Source organism: Anomaloglossus baeobatrachus, chromosome 7 (assembly GCF_048569485.1).
Source record: "Anomaloglossus baeobatrachus isolate aAnoBae1 chromosome 7, aAnoBae1.hap1, whole genome shotgun sequence".
Taxonomy (NCBI): Eukaryota; Metazoa; Chordata; class Amphibia; order Anura; family Aromobatidae; genus Anomaloglossus; species Anomaloglossus baeobatrachus.
In genome coordinates, this window is record NC_134359.1 from 27,052,190 (window position 1) to 27,074,689 (window position 22,500).

The following is a 22,500-nucleotide window of genomic DNA, read 5'->3' on the forward strand; positions in this document are numbered from 1 at the left end:
ATGGATGGATGGATGGATGGAAGGATAGATAGATAGAGGGATAGATAGATAGATAGAGGGATAGATAGAGGGATAGATAGATAGATAGAGGGATAGATAGATAGATAGATAGATAGAGGGATAGATAGATAGAGGGATAGATAGATAGATAGATAGATAGATATGTGACACCCAGGACTAGCCAGGGGATCACAGGTAGGCCCTTACACTACACCTGCCCCCCCAAAAAGATACCAACAGTCACCCAAAAACCCTGAGTCACCCCCATCTGTACCAGACGTCCACACACACGGGGGCGGAGTCAGGTGGTTGGCCACGCCCACCGAAGAGGATTGATAGTCAGGGGCGGGGAAAACCAGACAGTTACAGTCACAGTTACAGTTACAGTGAAGTTGAGGTTAGGGAGAGGAAAGGAGAGGAGGTAGAAGTGCTGAGCTGAGGAGAAGAAGTCTGTCAGGGCCTAGGTTGGAGCCTAGGGACCCTGTGGCCAGGAGACAGGCAGTGGTGGCTGTCTGCAGGAAGCCGGGAGTAGAACCGGCGGAACAGTCAAGGCACCGGGTCAGGGTAGCGGCCCACTGGTACCGAATCGGGGAGTCACACCGAAACTGGAGCACCAGGAAAGGGTACTCAGACCCCGTACATGGCCCAGAAGTAACTGGACCAAGTCAAATTAACTGATTGCGGTCTGGACTATAGGTCCATTCTCACCCCAAGTCCCGAGAGAAGGCAACAGCCCACTGAGGGGGAGAGGAAGCTACCGCCCAGGCACCAAGATCCCACGGGCCAGTACCAGCGAGCAAAAGGGCTCCTCCGGCACCTACAAGTCGGGGAGCGGACTACCGTTGTCCAGGCATAGTAGTCACACCGCTTACAGAGGTGCAGGAGAAAGACGGACACCATCAACCCAAGTAGGGGGAACAACGCAGCCGGCTGAGGGCACTGACCACCATCCCGTTTTTGGTTTACCAGTGACTCCAGTGTGTTTCCTCAGAGTGAGTACACTAGTGCCCTCGGGCACCGTAACGCGCTACGCTGCCCTGCCCTGCACCCCTCCGGCATCATCACCCCAGCGGGCCCCGGGACCCACATCCCCTACCCACGGACGGGTCAACACCTAGCTGCACCACAACACGACACCCGGCAGCCCCCACCATCACCAGCAGTGGTGGTGCCAATAATCACCACAACCCATGGGTGGCGTCACGAACAATCTCTATCGCGGCCCGGCCGCGCATCCACCCGATCACCAACAACCCCTTCACAGAGCGACGTGGCCCCCGGTCCAGAGGTGCTCGAGCCACCGACCCAGCGAGCCCGGATCCGAGCGGCTCGGCAGCAGCGGCCAAGCCCCCAGGGCGGTACAGATAGATAGATAGATGGATGGATGGATGGCTAGAGAGATAGATAGATAGATAGATAGAAAAATTGATCTCAGAAACAAAGTCCAAAATCGTGCCATCAGAGAACGAAACCTCTACGGAAACAGATTTAGGCTGTGTGCACACGTTGCGTTTTTTACCGCGGAAAAGCTGCGTTTGGAACTGCAGCGTTTCAGTGGCAAATTGCATGCGTTCAGCTTTCCCAGCAAAGTGTATGGGAAAGCTGAAAAATCAGTGCACACGCTGCGTTTCTTTCCGCAGCGTTTTGGATGCCAAAAATCGGTGCGGAAAGAAAAGCAGCATGTCACTTCTTTTGTGCGGTGTGGCTGCGTTCTCTCCCCCATTGAAATCAATGATGTGGGGTCAGAACGCAGCTACACCGCATGGACCTGCTTTTTTGTTGCGGTCCGCGGGCTTTGTCGGCACGCCAGAACGCAGGCATTTACCTGGAAGTGAGGTCAAGAGGTTTCCTGTTGACCTCACTTCCTGGCAAAGCCCCCGGTGTCGCCAAAGTGCCCGCCCCGACCCCCGACCCCCCTCCCGAAAATCCAACATGGCCGCGCGCACAGTAGCGCACCGGCCGCCCTGCTCCTATGTTATCTGTCGCATGTGCCTTGAGACATGCGACAGAAAAATGCACCCAGGCCCTGCCCGTTCACCCCAATTCCCCCCGGTGTCATACATACCTGTCCGGTCGCAGCGCTGATCCCCCGCGGCCCCCTCCTCCTTCACAGTGCACGCTGGCCGGTCACATGAGCAGAGCAGCTGACAGCCAGCACTGTGTTCAGAGAGCTGTGCTGGCTGCTCGCACTCTGCAGCTGTGACCCGGGGAGAGTGGGTGCAGATTTTTGGCACCCACTCTCCTCAAATGGAGGGTCTGCCCTCCTAGAAAATGGGGGATACGTTCCCTGAACGTGCCCCCATATTCTAGAAGGTCCAGAGCCGACGTGGGACATCCAAATGGATTTCTGCGGACCCATTTTTTTTATTAAATTGGAGAACAAGGGAATGATTTGGGGAGTGTTTTTTCTAATAAAAATTTTTTGTTGTCTTTTTTTGCTTTTGTTTACTGTCAATTAGTTATGTCGGGTGTCTGATAGACGCCGTGACATCACTAATTGCTGGGCTTGATGCCAGGTGATATTACACATCTGGTATCAACCCCATTTATTACCCCGTTAGCCAACGCACCAGGGCGCGGGATGAGTTGGGGCGAAGCGCCAGGATTGGCCCATCTAATGGATGCGCCACTTCTGGGGCGGCTGTGGCCTGCTATTTTTAGGCTGGGAAGAGTCCAATAACCATGGCTCTTCCCACCCTGAGAATACCAGACCTCAGCTGTCAGCTTCACCTTGGCTGGTGATCTAATTTGGGGGGACCCCATGTTATTTTTTTTTATTATTTTTATTTATAAATAAAAAAAAAAACCTGGGGAGCCCTCCAAATTGATCACCAGACAAGATGAAGCTGCCAGCTGTGGTTTGCAGGCTACAGCTGTCTGCTTTACCCTGACTGGCTATCAAAAATAGGGGGGACCCCACGCCATTTTTTTTTTGTTTTTGTGATAAAAACTAGGCTAGGCACCCTTTAGTGCCACATGAAAGGTACTAAAGGTGCCAGCTTAGAATATGCAGGGGGGGGTGGGACGTTGTATATATATTTGACCTCCATTGACGCTTTTTAGGCTGGATGCCCACAATCGGGGTTTGCAGCGTTTTGGGCGCAGATTGTTTTCCCTGCGTCCATGACGCTGCGTTGTGCAGTAGAAGCACAGTGGACGGATATTTAGAAATCTCATGCCCACTGTGCTTCTTTTCTCCGCAGCATAAACCGACCGGTGGCGCAGCTTCCCGAGCCTCAGCATGTCAATTTATGCTGCGGAGACGAGTGTTCTCTGCAGGTAGCATAGAGCTCCACAGCAGCCTGAACCCAAATCGTGGGCATGGCCAGCTGCGTTCTCCCGTGGACAACACTCACATCTCTGCAGGAGGCTGACACTGTGTACTGGACGCCGTGTCGCTGGATCATGGCCACATAGCCTTAGGCCTGTTTCACACGTCAGTGATTCTGGGACGTTTGTGCTTTTTTTTAAACGTACCAGAATCACTGACATACGCAGACCCATTATAATGAATGGGTCTGCTCACACGTCAGTGATTTTTCACTGCACGTATCTCCGTGCGGCGTACCCGCGTGTGCGTGATTGCCGCACGGAGACATGTCCATTTTTTTCTGGCATCACTGATGTTCCACGGACCACGCAGTGGTGTGGTCCGTGAAACACATGCCAGAAAAAAAGTGCTTTTAAAATAAAAATCATTTTTACTCTCCCGGCGTCCAGCGATGTCCTCTACAGCCCGTTCTGCCGGCTGCTTCTGAGCCGGCTCATTATTGTCGCGCATATTCATGATGTGCGACACAGCCGACCCGGAAGCAGCTGCTGCGGGGGTCAGCGCCAGCCGGATGCTGCACCGCGTGAGCGATCAGCACCATGGAGAGCGGGAGCGGGCGCAGGTGAGTTAATCTCTAAGTGCAATCACGGGCCACGGAGAACGGAGCCCGGATTGCACTTAGACAACCCATGTGTGCCGTGATTCACGGCACACGGAGGGACATGTGCATGTTTTACACGCCAGTGAAAAACGTCACTGTTTTTCACTGACGTGTGAAACGGGCCTAAAAGTGAGAATATTGTTGCTACAGCAACATTTTGGGTGAAGTAGCTGTAGATTCAAAATGCTTAATATACTCCTGAATAAAATCCTTGAGGGGTGCAGATTCCAAAATGGGGTCACTTGTGGGGGTTTTCTGACGTATAGGTACCCAAGGGGCTCTGCTAATGTGACAAGGTGGGCTAAGTTTATTTCAACTTTTCCAAAATTCAAATGGTGCTCCTTCCATTCCAAGCCCTCCCATTTATCCAAACAGAATGTGGAGAAGGAAATGACATCACAGGGTTTTTTTTCCAAAGGTCTGTGTTCAACCAACTTTATTAACACTGACAAGTCTTAAAAAACGCACCTAAAAAAACGCATGAAAAACGCATGAAAAACGCATGAAAAACGCATGCGTTTTCGATGCGTTGTTTCTCAAAAAGCATTGTTTACAATTCTCCCCTCTGCCAGAGGGTGCGTTTTTTTCCGCGCGGAAAAAAACGCAACGTGTGCACATAGCCAAAGACAGACAAAGGAAACACAAAACTTTGAAATGCTGCAAATTAACAGGAAAAAAACAAACTTATTTCCAACAGAGATACGCGGAGTCAGACCGGTCTACAGCCTACGTGCAAGGTTCTTCAATATTTACATCAATATCATCAGTGGACACTGCTCTGGAAACTTCAACTGCTCCAGGTCTCCCCCTCCATGATGCCCCGGTGAAATTCTTGCTCTAAGAAGATGACCTACTGCTGCTGTCACCATCTGAGAAAGGCTTCTATAAAAGTTACAAATTCAGCTCCACATGGGCACTACCGATCAACCAAAAGAAAACCAACATTATGGTGTCCCAGAGGAAAAAGACAAGATAGGATCAACACCTACATTTGTGCTAAACAACTGCCGTCTTACAGGAATGGACAAATACATCTACCTGGGCCTGGAAATTTACCAGTCAGGGAGCTTCAAACAAGCCATAGAGACACTGAAACACAAGGCCTGCAAAACCTTCTAGGCCACCCAAAGGAATCTCTATCATCTGAAGCTACCAGTGAGAGTCTTTGATTCTATCATCACCTTGATCTTCCTGCATGTCAGAGAAGTCTGGGGCTCTCACACATATCCAGACTAATCAAGGTGGGATTCCAGCCCAGGAGAAATATTACACCTGGAATTCTGTAAGCATTTTTTCCAGGTCTATCAAAGCACCTCCAACAGTGCCTGCCGGGATGAACTGAGCAGAATCCTTCTACACCTAGCTGTCCTGAGAGGGTGCTGTCACTCTGGGCTCACCTAAATAGCAGCGATATAAGCTCCCATCACCATAAAGATCTGCTATATGTAGGCAGTCTAGACAAGCCAGGACCCCAAAACAGCTCACCCAAACCCAACAGGACCAAATCACCAATCACAGCAGCCTGACAAAAGCCACAATCAGGAAGATGGTAGACAGGCGCCAGGAGAGATATGTCAGTGACTGGAGGAACGATATCATCACCTCAAAGAAGTTGACTAAATACTGGAGTCTACCTAGAGACTACAGACTGACCCCATATCTGGAGAAACATTGGAACCCAGAAACCCAGGTCCCTGGGCCGATATAGACTCAGTTCCCACAGTCTGGCCTTGGAATGTGGCCACCACAGACATAGCTACAAGCCCAGGGAGGACAGATTGTGCCCACACTGTGACCCTGAGGCCCTGAAAGAAGAAACCCACCTCCTGCTACACTGCATCAAATACTCAGCAGTGAGAGACAGAAGACTCTCCGATCTCTTCACCGATTTTAGCTCCATGATGGAAGAAGAGTAAACATATATCCAAATGGGTGAAGAATAGAGCAAGGTGGAGATAGCAATGCAGTGTTACTGGTCAAAGACTGCAAGAAAGAGAATAATGATATGCCATGGACTTCCATGACTTGTGTCACATAAAGTTCTTTATTGTCTACATTGTCTACATGACTTGTGTCTCATATACGGTAGTTCTTTATTGTCTAGTTGTCTTGTGTTTCATATAGTTCTTTATTGTCTACATTACTTGTGTCTCATATACGGTAGTTCTATATTGTCTAGTTGTCTTGTGTCTCATATATTTCTTTATTGTCTAGTTGGCTTGTGTCTCATATACTTCTTTATTGTCTACAAGACTTGTGTCTCATATAGTTCTTTATTATCTACATGACTTGTGTTTTATATAGTTCTTTATTGTCTACATGACTTGTGTCTCGTAGTTCTTTATTGTTCACATGACTTGTGTCTCATGTAGTTCTTTATTGTTTACATGACTTGTGTCTCATGTAGTTCTTTATTGTTTACATGACTTGTGTCTCATGTAGTTTTTTATTGTTTACATGACTTGTGTCTCATATAGTTCTTTATTGTCTACATGACTTGTGTCTTATATAGTTCTTTATTGTCTACATGACTTGTATTTCATATAGTTCTTTATTGTCTACATGACTTGTGTCTTATATAGTTTTTTATTGTCTACATGACTTGTATTTCATATAGTTCTTTATTGTCTACATGACTTGTGTCTTATATAGTTTTCTATTGTCTACATGACTTGTATTTCATATAGTTCTTTATTGTCTACAAGACTTGTGTCTCATATAGTTCTTTATTATCTACATGACTTGTGTTTTATATAGTTCTTTATTGTCTACATGACTTGTGTCTCATAGTTCTTTATTGTTTACATGACTTGTGTCTCATATAGTTCTTTATTGTCTACATGACTTGTGTCTTATATACTTCTTTATTGTCTACATGACTTGTATTTCATATAGTTCTTTATTGTCTACATGACTTGTGTTTTATATAGTTCTTTATTGTCTACATGACTTGTGTTTTATATAGTTCTTTATTGTTTACATGACTTGTGTCTCATAGTTCTTTATTGTTTACATGACTTGTGTCTCATAGTTCTTTATTGTTTACATGACTTGTGTCTCATATAGTTCTTTATTGTCTACATGACTTGTGTTTTATATACTTCTTTATTGTCTACATGACTTGTATTTCATATAGTTCTTTATTGTCTACATGACTTGTGTCTTATATACTTCTTTATTGTCTACATGACTTGTATTTCATATAGTTCTTTATTGTCTACATGACTTGTGTCTTATATACTTCTTTATTGTCTACATGACTTGTATTTCATATAGTTCTTTATTGTCTACATGACTTGTGTTTTATATAGTTCTTTATTGTCTACATGACTTGTATTTCATATAGTTCTTTATTGTCTACATGACTTGTATTTCATATAGTTCTTTATTGTCTACATGACTTGTGTTTTATATAGTTCTTTATTGTTTACATGACTTGTGTTTTATATAGTTCTTTATTGTCTACATGACTTGTGTTTTATATAGTTCTTTATTGTTTACATGACTTGTGTCTTATATAGTTCTTTATTGTCTACATGACTTGTATTTCATATAGTTCTTTATTGTCTACATGACTTGTGTTTTATATAGTTCTTTATTGTTTACATGACTTGTGTTTTATATACTTCTTTATTGTCTACATGACTTGTGTCTTATATAGTTCTTTATTGTCTACATGACTTGTGTTTTATATAGTTCTTTATTGTTTACATGACTTGTGTTTTATATACTTCTTTATTGTCTACATGACTTGTATTTCATATAGTTCTTTATTGTCTACATGACTTGTGTTTTATATAGTTCTTTATTGTTTACATGACTTGTGTTTTATATAGTTCTTTATTGTCTACATGACTTGTGTTTTATATACTTCTTTATTGTCTACATGACTTGTGTTTTATATAGTTCTTTATTGTCTACATGACTTGTGTTTTATATAGTTCTTTATTGTCTACATGACTTGTGTTTTATATAGTTCTTTATTGTCTACATGACTTGTGTTTTATATAGTTCTTTATTGTTTACATGACTTGTGTCTCATAGTTCTTTATTGTCTACATGACTTGTGTTTTATATAGTTCTTTATTGTCTACATGACTTGTGTTTTATATAGTTCTTTATTGTTTACATGACTTGTGTCTCATAGTTCTTTATTGTCTACATGACTTGTGTTTTATATAGTTCTTTATTGTCTACATGACTTGTGTTTTATATAGTTCTTTATTGTCTACATGACTTGTGTCTCATAGTTCTTTATTGTTTACATGACTTGTGTCTCATATAGTTCTTTATTGTCTACATGACTTGTATTTCATATAGTTCTTTATTGTCTACATGACTTGTGTCTTATATAGTTCTTTATTGTCTACATGACTTGTGTTTTATATAGTTCTTTATTGTCTACATGACTTGTGTCTCATATAGTTCTTTATTGTCTACATGACTTGTGTTTTATATAGTTCTTTATTGTCTACATGACTTGTGTCTCATAGTTCTTTATTGTTTACATGGCTTGTCTCATATAGTTCTTTATTGTCTAGATATATTTTAGATACAGATAATGGACTATATTTTGTTCACATCATGAAATATCACACAAGAAATCTCCCTCAGTTACTGGAACTTACCATTTTTTGCTTTGCAGGTTGTGTTGTCGGACTGCATGATATACCCCTCCACACAGCTGCAAGTGTAAGACCCCTGTGTATTTCTACAAGTCTGGCTGCAGGATCCGTACAATGCGCACTCATCTACATCTGAAAGAGACATGACGGAGGGAAATTAATCATCCATACTCCGCATTATGCTTACAAAGACCGAGCTGAATTATTTATTGTCAACTCATATAATAAATAATCTAGTAATAATAGTAAAGATATATGCAGACAGTTACGTTCTGTTGTGAACCAGATACCTTTAAGGGAAAAAATCACCTAGAAAATAGAGGATTTATATGATGCTTGCAATATTTATATATTTCTTGTAAGAGACTAGCATGAAGATCCTCGCATGGTTATAATGTGTGATGCTGGGTAAAGGTCAAGTGAATATACATTATCTTTCCTAAATTCTAAATTTAAAAATGACTTAAAATATATCTTGGCACCAAAATCATTACATAACCTAGAGAAAAATGAGACCATTTTATCTGCCTAAAGCCACCACTAGGGGGAGCTTTGAGACTTAATAAATACTGGTTATAGTCAATAAAACTGAAGATTGCAGAAAGCTCTTGGCTCTCCTTAGTCGTGACGCCAGCAGTCTAATAATGATAATAATAATAAGTTTTATTTCTATAGCGCCAACATATTTAACTTCTATGTCTATGCACGAGATTTAGAAAGGGTAAACAGCACTGCCGTGGAATAAATTCGAGAGATGAGTCCAGAGGTATTATCTACATGATTTTTATTTTCAACGCGTTTCAGAGTCTATATTGACTCCTTCATCGGGAAAAAAGCCACCAGTGTTTTTTTCCTGATGAAGGAGTCAATATAGACTCTGAAACGCTCAACACAGTGAAATCCTAGGTGCATTGCCCCCTGGGAAGTATGCAAATCAAAAAGGTCCATGGAGCCTCTGTTAGGAGTCTTGAGTCGACACAGAAAATAGCCAGATATCCCTCCGGGAAGGACCTAGCCAAGGAGTGGCTCTTTTTAGGAGACCACCATAACTACCATATTAAGTGGCCCTTTTAGTCAATATCCAGCTCTTGACGAGTTTAAAGATATGACAAGGGAAATACCACGGCCAGATATCCATCCACAGACAGCTGTTTCGGGGTATTTCCCCTCATCAGTGTGGAGTAGGATTCTGGCCAGGTGGGAGCAATGCCTAGTAGACCAACAAGACAAAACAATCACTGACCTCGGGGAGACCAACCAGAAAACACTGCCGGCAGCCAACAAGAGCGCTCAACACAGTGAAATCCTAGGTGGATTGGCCCCTGGGAAGTATGCAAATCAAAAAGGTCCATGGAGCCTCTGTTAGGAGTCTCGACACAGAAAATAGCCAGATATCCCTCCGGGAAAGACCTAGCCAAGGAGTAGCTCTTTTTAGGAGACCACCATAACCACCATATTAAGTGGCCCTTTTAGTCAATATCCAGCTCTTGATGAGTTTAAAGATATGACAAGGAAATACCAAGGCCAGATATCCATCCACAGACAGCTGTTTCGGGGTGTTGCCCCTCATCAGTGTGGAGTACCATTCTAGCCAGGTGGGAGCAATGCCTAGTAGACCAATAAGACAAAACAATCACTGGTATTGGGGAGACCAGCCAGAAAACACTGCCGGCAGCCAGCGAGGGCGCTCAACACAGTGAAATCCTAGGTGCATTTCCCCCTGGGAAGTATGCAAATCAAAAAGGTCCATGGAGCCTATTTCAGAGTTTTTTATCCCCTGTCTGTCTTTATCTCTGTTTCCATCTCACTCCTGGACCTTCCATCTCTGGTGGAAGGGGGGAATCAGATTAGTTTTGGTCAGGAGCATAGCAAGGAATGAGACTCAGGCATCTCCACCATTAGGGGTAACCCTGAGGTTATGGATAGCCTAGGGACACCCAGCATAAAGGATAACATAAGAGCCCCTGTGCCTCACTATCTCATAGTCACATTGTGACATAGATAGATAGATAGAGAGATAGATGAGAGAAAGATATACATAGTCACACAGAGGTTTTTACGAACATTGCTGACTGTCATGGCAGCATTGAGATATGTTAAGACTACAGATTCTGACACTCCCTCTGATGTCTGTGATCAACGCAGGATGACTCGAGCATCAACCAACAGATTGGTAGTTCATAGGGAGATGTCATGGTTGTCTCTCTTTTTCTAGAAACTTGTGACAGGATCTGGGCCAGAGTTTCTATTTGCCATTTGAGACTCCTCACAATTAACATATTTCCTCTCCTTTTGTGCTGAAAGGGTTAATGTCAGTTTTGCTTTCCAGCAGCTTCTGACTCCTAGCCTAAAGTAAATTCGGTTGGTGACCACTCCCTTCCTCTATATATGGTCACATCTCTCATTAGAGGGCACCAGTTATTCTGAATCCATTCTGTAGCTAGACCTTGAGGTGGAAGGAGCTGCTGGAGCCCTTGTTGCAGTGAACTGGTGTAGGCTGCAGTCCTAATGTCTGACCAGCCATGTAGCTGGGTTTTATCCTTTTGTTGTTCCCCCTGTCTGTCGTACCTTTCCTTCATGTTGTATTAGTACAGCGATGGGAATAGTGATTGTTACCTGCCAGTTCACTAGCCAGAGTTACTAGAGGGTCTTTCAGGATTTCAGGTAACCTTCTCAGCGACAGGTGCGGAACCTGTATAGGGACTGGATAGGACTGCAGGATGCAGCTGCAGGTGAGTGCAGAAAGTGCCCTTTCTTCCCCCTCATTAGCACCAGGGCCCACCATTGTTAACATGTCCCTGGTGTACCCCTTGTTTGGTGTACCCCTTGTGTGTTTTGCCTCACGCTGGACCTTCTCTAAGTCTGTGCATGACAGTAGGCTTGCAAGAGTTAATCTCTGTTGGTCTGCTTGTTAGTCTCCTTTGATCACATGTTGTGGGGAGCCAATTACATCTGCTCCCCTTCTATATATGCTGGCTAGATCCTTCCTTCTATGCCATCAACTGTTTATCTAAGCTGGTCTGGATAGGTGGTTTTGATCCAGACTAACTGGTGGTTGTAGCACTTGCTGTTGTGTGCAGTTGTGGAGTTAATCATTGTTCTCTTTTCGTTGCTACCTTCCTATTCTTGCTTTTCTCTTCAGTCTCTCATTTTTTATTCCTGACAGTTTTGAGTGTATAAGTGTTTTGGTTTTCTCATGTCTGTCTTTATCTGTGTTTCCATCTCACTCCTGACCCTTCCTTACCTGGTGGGAGGGATGAATCAGATTAGTTTATGATCAGGAGCATAACCAGGGATGAGACTCAGGCATCTCCACCATTAGGTGTAACCCTGAGGTTAGGGATAGCTTAGGGACCCCTAGCATGAGGGATAGCATAGAAGCCCCTGCCCCTCACTATCTCACAGTCACATTGTGACATAGATAGATAGATAGATGGATGGATGAATAGATGGATGGATGGGTGGATAGATGGAAAAGTAGATGAATAGACAGACAGATAGCTAGATAGATAGATAGGTAGATAGATAAATAGATAGATAGATGGACAGATGGACTGATGGATGGATAAATAGATGGATGAATGGATGGATGGATGGATGGATGAATAGATGGATACATGGATGGATGAATGGATTGAGAAGTAGATAATTAGGCATACAGATAGATAGCTAGATAGATGCAATCCTATCTACCCCTCTACCTATCTATCTATCTTTCTATTTACTTTAGCTATCTATCCATCCATCCATCCATCCATCCATCCATCCATCCATCCATCCATCTATCTCTCATATTATTACATGTGCTTCTGCTGTATATCAGTTATGCAGCTGTTTATAAAAGCTTTAGACTCAGTGAGGACATTTTATGGGCCCTGATGCGGAGGTGTTGTTTTTCTCATTTCTGTATAGCTATTGCAGTCATCAGAAATAGTTATGGCCACATCAAGGCTATGGAAATAAGCAAGCTAAATGTTTCCTAATTCATGCATGGTTTGCCTGGTACCGGTCCATCTGCAGATATTAAGCTCCTTATGACGATGCAATTTCATACAGCTCTGTGCCACCTTGTGCCTAATTGGGGCAATGCCGGGTAATCGAGGCGTCTCACCTGCACAGCTCCTCCTGTCGGCCGCCAGCTCGTAGCCGTCCCTGCAGTAGCACTGGGTGCTGTTTCTGCTGATGCCACATCTGTATTGGCAGCTATTTTTGTGACACGCGGATTGCAGTTCTGTAAGAAAACAGAAAAAAGAAAAAAAATACATATTACGGTCCTGCAATTCATTGTAGAAAGCTGAAAAATCACTCCCCGACCTCAAAATAAACCAAACTCTTTAACCGTCAAACCATTGTTTTCTTACTCGTCATACCCAATTTTTTTTCCTCTTTGATAGTTAATTTTGTTTGAATTTTTTTTTTAATTATTTTTAAAAAATACATGTTTTGACACTATGTAGCAAACAAATAACAATAATGTTAAATAAGTTTTTCATTGTTTGTTTCTTTCTTTTTTTAATGCCTGTCTTAATTAAAAAATACTCTACAAATCAAAAAGACTTGTTGTCCCCTTTTCCCATCACCCAGACCTTCACTAACTATGCACCTGACCATTCACACTAAAGCACATATTTACTTTATTGCATAGTCTTAGAATTTAGGGGATGCCAAATATTTATTTAGCAAAAAAAAAAAATGATAACATTGACAGGTTTAAAAAATAATTTTCTTTATTTTTTTGGGTATTTTTGGCATCAAAATACACCACAGACAGGAAAAAGTATTGAACACGCTTACTGAAATGTATTTAATAGTTTGTACAAAAGCCTTTGTTGGTGATGGAACTTCAAAACACCTCCTGTATGGAGACACTAGTGACCTGCATTGCTTAGGTGGATTTTGGCCCATTCTTCCACACACACTCCTCACATCCTGCAGGTCCTGGCTCCTTTATGAACTCTGAGCTTTAGTTCCTTCCATACATTTTCTATTGGATCCAGCTCCGGTGATTGGCTTGGCCATTCTAACAGATTTATTTTCTTTCTCTGAATCCAGTTGAGAGTTTCCTTGGCTGTGTGTTTGGGATCATTGTCTTGCTGAAATGTCCTCTCTCATTTCATCTTCATCATCCTGGTAGATGGCAGCAGATTTTTATCCAGAATGTCTAGGTACATTTGTTCGTTCATCCTTCCTTCAATCATATGAAGTTTGCCAGTGTCGTATACTGAAAATCAGCCCCACACTATGATGTTCCCTCCTGTACACTTTACTGTTATTGGTGTTTTTGTAGTGGTTTGTCTTTTGACCTCCAACAAGTTGTGTTATGACATCCAGAGAGTAAAATTTTGGTGTCATCTGACCAGACTGTATTCTTTCAGTATTTCACAGACTTGTCTAAATATTGTTGAGTGAACTATAAACTCATTTAAACCTGCTTTTTGGTCAGCAATGGATTTTTGCGTGGTGAGTGTGCATACAGGAGCATGCATACAGGCCATGGATGGGGAGGGCATTACTTATTGTTCTCTTTAAAACAATTATACCTGCTGATTCCAGGTCTTTCTGTAGCCCTCCACAGGTGGTGTTTGGCTCTGGAACAACTATTCTGATAATACTTTTCACTGTTCTGAAATCATGCAAAAGCTCTTGGTTGTTGACGATTTATGGTAAAATGATGTTCCCCCCACTTCTGGATTATGGCCCCAACAGTTTTGACTGGAACCTTCTGTAGTTTAGAAATTCTGAAATCAATGCCATTAGTATGTTTTGAAATAATAAATAATTGCAAAGCTCTTGAGACAGCTCACTAGTTTTACTCATCATGAGATGTTTCTTGTGTGGAACCTTGATAATGCAACACCTTTTTATAAGCCATCCGTTTAACCAGCTGGTATTATTTTTCACTAAGTGGCAGGATTGCTTTCTAATTACAGATAGAATTCAGCTGGTGTCATGTTTTTCTATGGCTTTTTACACCTCTCTTTCTTCATCTGTAATTTTTCATTTTTACATATTACTTAATTTATGGACATCTATGACTTGATTTATTTTCCGTTGGGACTTGGAAGGGTTGTTACCGATATCTGGTTAGAAATTCATGTCAAGAGCATCTTTAGAAACATATTTACTTAGAATATTATTTAAAGCGCGTGAAATAAGTATTGATCTTGTCTCTAATTTTCTAATGAGATATATTTCTAAAGGTGCTATAGACATGAATGTTTCACCAGATATCAATAACAACCTATGTTGGAAGTAACTGGCATAAAAACACCAAAAGTCACAGAATTTAGACGCAACTCTGTGTTGCGCTTAAAGTTTGTGACTTTTTAAAGCTTTTACACCAGAATTTTGGTGTGAAAGCCTCAATGATTTGGATCCTAATTATGTGTTACTTTTTATTATTCAAAGTTTACTAATTTTTGAACTTTTCCTATCTCCTATTACTTTACTATTGACTTTTTCAATGTTCCCTTTTGCGTTATAGCCATTGCCAGTAATGTAAATGGACGTCTTCCTGGTGTAGCAAGGGGTCAATATTTAATTCTGCTGTTTCTGAATTATTCTCAATAATAGATTCCGAGCAAGAAATAATACTTTATAAACACATATTTTATATTCTAAATACATATTTTAAAAGTATACTTTCATTAACATGACAGACATTTAGGAGCTGGGGAAAAACACTGCTTGACAACCCTTATTGGTGCCGTAATAGCTGCTATTAGTAGTTGTCAACCAGGATTTGTTGCCAGAAGGACAAGAGGTAATTGTTTTTATTGTAGAGGTTACAACTGTCCAGAGAACATCAATGCCCTTCAGAGAGTCAAGAGCAGAAATGTCCTCTCTGATCTCATATTTACATATTTGTGACACTAAATGGTTTGTGATTATAAATTATAATATTAGACAATAGGAACCTGCAAAACCTTTACTTTATTGTTCAAGCAAAGGGAGTAGTTTAAGATGAAAGAATTGATTTTATTGTTAAAACAGCGCCAATATTATCTAGTGGCGTTGACTGGTATTGCAGCTCAACGCCATTTATAGGTAGAAAATGAATTTAAAGTTGTTTGTTCAACTTTTAGATTTGTCTATGAATCGTTTTGTGAATTTGTTATATTTCTGGAAAAAATTTGCAACACTTTTGCTGATGGCAAATTGCTTATGAAATGATTTAATGACACGGATGTGTCCCGTGTGATAGACAGTCACAGTCATGTGGTTTCCGGCCATAGAAGGTCACAGCATCTGCACAGAATCCCTGACTTTCCATTGTTCCTGCTGTCAGTATTCATTGGTATTGGTAGCTTTCTTGCTGGATTTATCTCTCTCCCTTTTGGACCCAGCAGGAGCTCGCCTTCCACCCAGCTGCTGATCATCAGTATTCTCTTAGTGCATAAATACCGCTTCCTTCTTTGGACTGGTGCTGGTGATATTTTTAGTTCCTTCAAGCCAAGGTTGCAAGAAGGTGGTTTGTACTCCTGTGTTGTGTCGTTGCTAAAAGCTCTGATGAACATCTTCCTGAGTCATCTAATGATAAGTAGTTCCCCCTGTGTGTCCTCCTTGTGTCTTCTTTAGTGTTTAGTGGGGTTGGCGAAGAGCTCATCCCATTCGTTCCCTATTTAGGGTCCAGCACCAGGGATACTTAGGGTTATGTATCTGGCTTGGCGCATAGGTGCGGAACCTATCTAGGGTGAGGGACACCAGCGGTAGGTTCAGTCAAAAGTCTCCATCTTTCCTCTCCCTCTACACAGGGTTTCCCTTCCCTTTTGCTGTGCACTTGGTTCTTCCCAATACCTAGCGTGACATTTAATTAACCTAGGAGGAGATAAAAGAAAAGGATCTATCCGTCCTGTCAGAAGAAGATCACTGAAGATCAATGGGGATTAAGACATCGGATTTTATTGTTCTAAGCATTTCGGAGCTGTAAAACCCCTTCTTTAGGATCAAAAATCAATAATGTACATTAATTGGGTAATGTACATTATTGATTTTTGTCCTGAAGAAGGAGTTTTACAGCTCAGAAGTGCGTAGAACAATAAAATCTGATGTCTTAATCCCCGTTGATCTTCAGTAATCTTCTTCTGGCAGGGCGGATAGATCCTTTTCTTCCAACTCCTCCAACGCCATCTTCCGGGGTTCTGCAGCAGCCTTCCTCAACACGTGGTTATAGTGGTTGTGTCTTTAACACAACCGCAGCAGGTTAGTGCACCTTTAAAATTCTTTCTGGTACCACCGGATAAGACACCATTTGTGCTCCCCTTCTTTGTCATTTCAGTTTCACGATATTTAATTAACCTAGTTGTTTACATCACTACTGCTATACAGTTTGTGGAGCATTTCACAAGTTTCATTCTCAGACTAGAGGAATTTGGTGCTTTCTAATTTGCTATAGATTTGGGACTATAAGCATTAGGGGTCCATTGTTTATGAGTTTATAACTTGGATATTTCCGACAGTCTCATTGATAACTAATGAAGTTGTGGTGCGCATGCGCAGAAAAGCCTTCTTTCACATTGAGCACTCCAGTGTTCCATTTTCATGATCGGTGGAGGTCCAAGCGTTGGGACCTTTGGTGATCAGCTTTTTTATCTAGTAGATAGTCCCATAGTTAATGGTGGTGATGCGCATGCGCGGATAATAGGAAACAGCAAATCAATTCATAGCAGTTCCACTTTGGATTGAATTTCACAAAAAAATCAGATGGGACAGAATCACTCTAATTCAGCAAAATAGTACCGACTGTCATTTTGCTGGATTTATTTTTGAGATGGTCAAGGTAAAAAAGGAAAATAGATACGAGTCAACTCTCCACGGGCTCATATCTATATTGACATGTAGGTATATAACCGGAAGAAAAGTCAAGAGGTTGTTTCCTATCAGTGGAACCAGAAAAAAAGTCAAGAGGTTGCTCCCCATAAGTGGACCTGGAAGAAAAGTCAAGAGGTTACTTCCCATCAGCAGAACTGGAAGAAAAGTCAAGAAATTGCTCCCCATCAGTGGAACCGAAAGAAAAGTCAAGAGGCTGCTCCCCATCAGCGGAACCAGAAGAAAAGTTAAGAGGATGCTCCCCATCAGCGGACCCAGAAGAAAAGTCAAGAGATTACTCCACATCAGCGGAACTGGAAGAAAAGTCAAGAGGTTGCTTCCTATCACCAAAACCGGAAGAAAAATCAAGAGGTTGCTCCCCATCAGCGGAACCGGAAACAAAGTCAAGAGGTTGCTCCCCATCAGCAGAACCGGAAGAAAAGTGAAGAGGTTGCTCCCAATCAGTGGAACTAGAAGAAAAGTCAAGAGGTTGCTCCCCATTAGCGGAACCGGAAAAAAAGTCAAGAGGTTACTCCCCATCAGCGGACCCAGAAGAAAAGTCAAAAGATTGCTTCCCATCAGTGGAACCAGAAGAAAAGTCAAGAGGTTGCTCCCCATCAGCGGACCTGGAAGAAAAGTGAAGAGGTTGCTCCCTATGAACGGAACCGGAAAAAAAGTCAAGAGGTTGCTCCACATCAGCTCCCGGCACCGCACTGTATGTTCCCTATAAATAAATAGCCCCATCACATACATAAAGCATACTCAAATAATGAGATGTGAATAGAGCCATTGTCAGATATGTCTAGCACTGTAGCATCTGACCAAAGGATATGAGTGGCACAATTACATGAAAAAAATATAAAGTAGATAATTCATTCCAATGTTATACAAAATAATATTAAAAATATCAAAAGAGTAAAGAATGTTAAAATAAAATGTATAAAATGTAATCAAGTAGAAATTTAATAAACCCTAATGCTTCATTTTATCTCTTGTAAATCATTTCTCCCTTATTTTCCAGGTAAACTCCATTACTGCCACGTCTATTAAATCAATAGGTTTTTATTTCAAGACACATTCTCAGAATGAGATTGAGATCGAGAAGTTTAATAAAAGATCAATATAAATAAAAGTGTTATAATAATAATCCTTGGCTAAAATGACGGTAAATAGAGGGGACGCGAGATACAAATTGTTTCGCCTGAGGCAGGATATGTAAGATCTTTAGAGGTGAAACGATGTCTCTTGTTGGAGTTAATCCTCTAAGATAATAAGAAATCCCTGTAAAAATAAATTACCTTGAAATAAATTAAAAGAAAAGATTTGGACAAGGTATTTGTATTTTTTGGCTATGTAACAAAGAGTGCCTTAATTAGATATGGCAGCGCTGTTCCCCCGTGATATTGTTGAGCTGAAAAGGAAATTTTCATCTATGCGATTCTATCCATTTATACATGAGTGACAAGCTTTGTATCAGTTTTGCGGGCAGAATGCGAAGAGCTTTCCTTCTTTGACAACTTCAAGCAAAATTAATAGCTCCCCTTATCCTTTACTGATTGGAGGGAGATCCCCAATGGAAACACCTTCCTCCATGAACAGATGAGCACAGCTGGGTAGTCATAATGCATCAACGCGATCAAGCGTACACCCAATTTACATAGACTCATGTATGGAAGAGCTCAATGACGTTCGACGTGCCTCTGTCTTGGTGTGAGTCCTTTCCAAGTCAAAGGACTAATGTCAACCCAGTTGAAGGCACCTACAACTCTAAGTTATGGTATTTTGGAACTACCAATGTGTCACGGTACGATGTGCGGAGCATCTAGTGCTCTGTTATGTTCTGCCATGCTCTCCTTGTACTTGCCAGTTCCATTTTGCAGGGTTTGATGCTCTACTGTTTGTATTGAGCTCCGGAGGACGGGTTGTTTCTCAGCACTGGGTCCTACGCTGGTGCTGGGAGGGGCTCTCTTTTCCGGGTGATTGCTCTTTTTTATTAGGTAGCATGTTCGCCTGGAATGTCACCAGTCTTATTTTCTGGTCCTGCAGTAAGTGCTCTTGGCTCCCGTTTTTGTACAGTTATCTGATCTTTGCTTCTCGACCCTAGACTGTGGCTGACTCTGCTCTGCCTGCCCCCTGACTTTGTCGTTACCTCCTGGCTTCTGACCTCAGACCTTCTCCTGACCCCATCTCCTCCTGCTCCCTGTATCCTATACATACTCTCCTGGTATCCTGACCCTCGGCCTGTATCTTGGTCTCGTCTCTGCCTGCTCCCTGTGTCCTGTCGTGTCCGCTTGGTTCCTGATTCTGGCTTGTTAGACTACCTCTCCGTTCACACTGCATGCAAGTAGTATCTAGTGCGATCTAGTGACTAGCATCACACTATGCCACATAGTGTCGAGCATCACACAATGTTTCTTCCCTTAGCTTTTCCCAAATTTACTCAAAGACTTTAATTTCTGAGGAGACATGCTTTCAAAACCCACAGCTGGCTATACATGCAATCACAATGACAGGGTGGCCACATATAGACACGTATATCACACACAACTCCCGAGAGTGTAAAAAAAATCAGGTTTTATTTAAAACTAATTGTCTTACAACACACATCTTTGGATGTGCCAAGACAAGAAAAAAGCCAAGGAGCAATGTATCTTAGCCAAAATGTAGTAGATAACACAGACTGGACTTTCAAATGCTAAAGATGACTAACCGTTATAGCGAGGTAAAAGTGGTGATGAGCAGATCTTATGAAATTCGAGTTTCTCAACTTTGTCAAATTTTTCCACAAGTTTGATTTGTGGCAAATAAATTTGTGCAAGTTTCAATACTTGAAATTTGCTAAAAAATGAAGTGGAAAGGAGAGAGAAAGAGAGAGAGAGACAGATAACCCCACTGACTCACTGAATGAGAGGACTCTGCTGACAATAAGAGTTTACACTGTACAGGAGAAAAAAAAAGAGAGGACCCTGCTGAGCATAAGAGCTTACACTCTACAAGAGATAGAGATAGGACCCTACTGAAAATAAGAGCTTACACTCTACAAGAGATAGAGAGAGGACCCTACTGAAAATAAGAGCTTACACTCTACAGGAGAGACAGGACCCTGCATACCATAAGAGCTTACACTCTACAGGAGAGACAGGACCCTGCATACCATAAGAGCTTACACTCTACAGGAAAGACAGAACCCTGCATACCATAAGAGCTTACACTCTACAGGAAAGACAGAACCCTGCATACCATAAGACCTTACACTCTACAGGAAAGACAGAACCCTGCATACCATAAGAGCTTACACTCTACAGGAGAGACAGGACCCTGCATACCATAAGAGCTTACACTCTACAGGAGAGACAGGACCCTGCATACCATAAGAACTTATACTCTACAGGAGAGACAGGACCCTGCATACCATAAGAGCTTACACTCTATATGAGAAAGAGAGAGAAAGGACCCCACTAACCATAAACGTTTACACTTTACAGGAGAAAGAGAGAGAGGACCCCACTGACCATAAGGCCTCTTTCTTATGTCAGTGATTCTGGTTCGTATGTGACAGTTTTTATATGTACCAGAATCACTGCGATACGCACACCCATTATAATCAATGGGTCTGCGCACACATCAGTGCATTTTCCCTGACTGTGTCTCTGTGCGGCATACAGGCGTGTCTGTGATTGCCACACGGAGACAAGTCCATTTTTTTTAGCATCACTCATGTCCCACGGACCACATTATGGTGTGGTCCATGAAACACGTACCAGAAAAGAATGTGCATTGAAAATAAAAAACATTTTCAACTCACCTGCCCTTCAGCGGCGCTCTGTGCAGCCTCTGCTCTCTGCAGCTTCCTGGCCTGTTTATTATGGCATGCATATTCATAAATGCAGCCAGAGCCAACCCGGACGAAGCTACAGAGGTGAGAGACAGCGGCGGCCGGATGCAGCAGAGCTGAAGACTTCAGCACCATGGACAGCAGGAATGGGACGAGTGAGTATATGTCCATCATGGATTACGTATCACAGATTGCACATGGACAACCCACATGTGCTGTGAATCACGGCACACGGAGGGACATATGCGTTTTTACGTCTGTGTTTTTCACTGATGTGTGAAACAGGCCTAAGAGCTAACACTCTAAAGGAGAAAGAGGTCCCCGCTGACCATAAGAGCTTAAACTCTACAGGAGACTGAAAGAGAGGAGTCCGCTGACCATAAGACCTTATACTCTACAGGAGAGAGAGAGGACCCTGTTGACTATAAGAGCTTATACTCTATAGGAGAGAGAGAACTCAGATGACCATAAGACCTTACACTCTACAGGAGAGAGAGAGAGAGAGAGGGAGAGGACCACTCTGACCATAAGAGCTTACACTCTACAGGAGCGAGAGGACCCTACTGACCATGAGACCTTATACTCTATAGAAAAGAGCGAGACCCCAATGACCATTGGAACATACATTTTACAGGAGACAGAGAGGACCCCTCTAACCATAACACCTTACACTCTACAGGAAAGAAAGGACCCTGCTGACCATAAGAGCTTACACATTACAGGCGAGAGAGAGAGAGTGGATCCTGTTGACCATAAGAACTTACACTCTACAGGAGAGAGAGGACCTTGCTGAGCATAAAAGCTTACGGAGAGAGAGGACCCCGCTGACCATAAGAGCTTACACTCTACAGGAAAGAGAGAGAGGACCCCGCTGACCATAAGAACTTACACTCTACAGGAAAGAGAGAGAGGACCCCGCTGACCATAAGAGCTTATAATCTATAGGAGAGAGAGGACCCCACTGAGCATAACAACTTACACTCTACAGGAAAGAGAGAGAGTGAAGACCTCAATGACCATTGGAGCATACATTTTACAGGAGAGAGAGAGGACCCCTATGACCATAACACCTTACACTCTACACGAGAGAAAGGACCCTGCTGAACATATGAGCTTACACTCTAGAGGAGAGAGGATCCCGCTGACCAAAAGAGCTTAACGTTTTCAGACAAGTGAGGATACTGCTGGCCATGGATATCAAAAAATGACTTTGCTGTTCAAATAGTGCTCTGCCTGGAATAGTCGATCTGTGATGGCCCGATACTGACCACCATTGTACAAGGTATGATAATCTGCTAGA

The 22,500-nt window shown here is 42.4% G+C and overlaps 1 protein-coding gene across 5 annotated transcripts in view; it reads right to left on the reverse strand.

Moving 5' to 3' along the window:
• Positions 1 to 22,500, reverse strand: part of LRP1B (LDL receptor related protein 1B) — a 2,012,817-nt gene that overhangs the window by 1,140,130 nt on the left and 850,187 nt on the right. For all 5 annotated transcript variants that reach the window (XM_075317168.1, XM_075317164.1, XM_075317167.1 and 2 more), the window contains exons 4-5: positions 12,669 to 12,788; positions 8,561 to 8,689 (exon numbers count right to left, since the gene is read on the reverse strand). In XM_075317168.1, the coding sequence (XP_075173283.1) occupies positions 8,561 to 8,689; positions 12,669 to 12,788 (249 nt within the window). The remainder of the gene's footprint in view (positions 1 to 8,560; positions 8,690 to 12,668; positions 12,789 to 22,500) is intronic.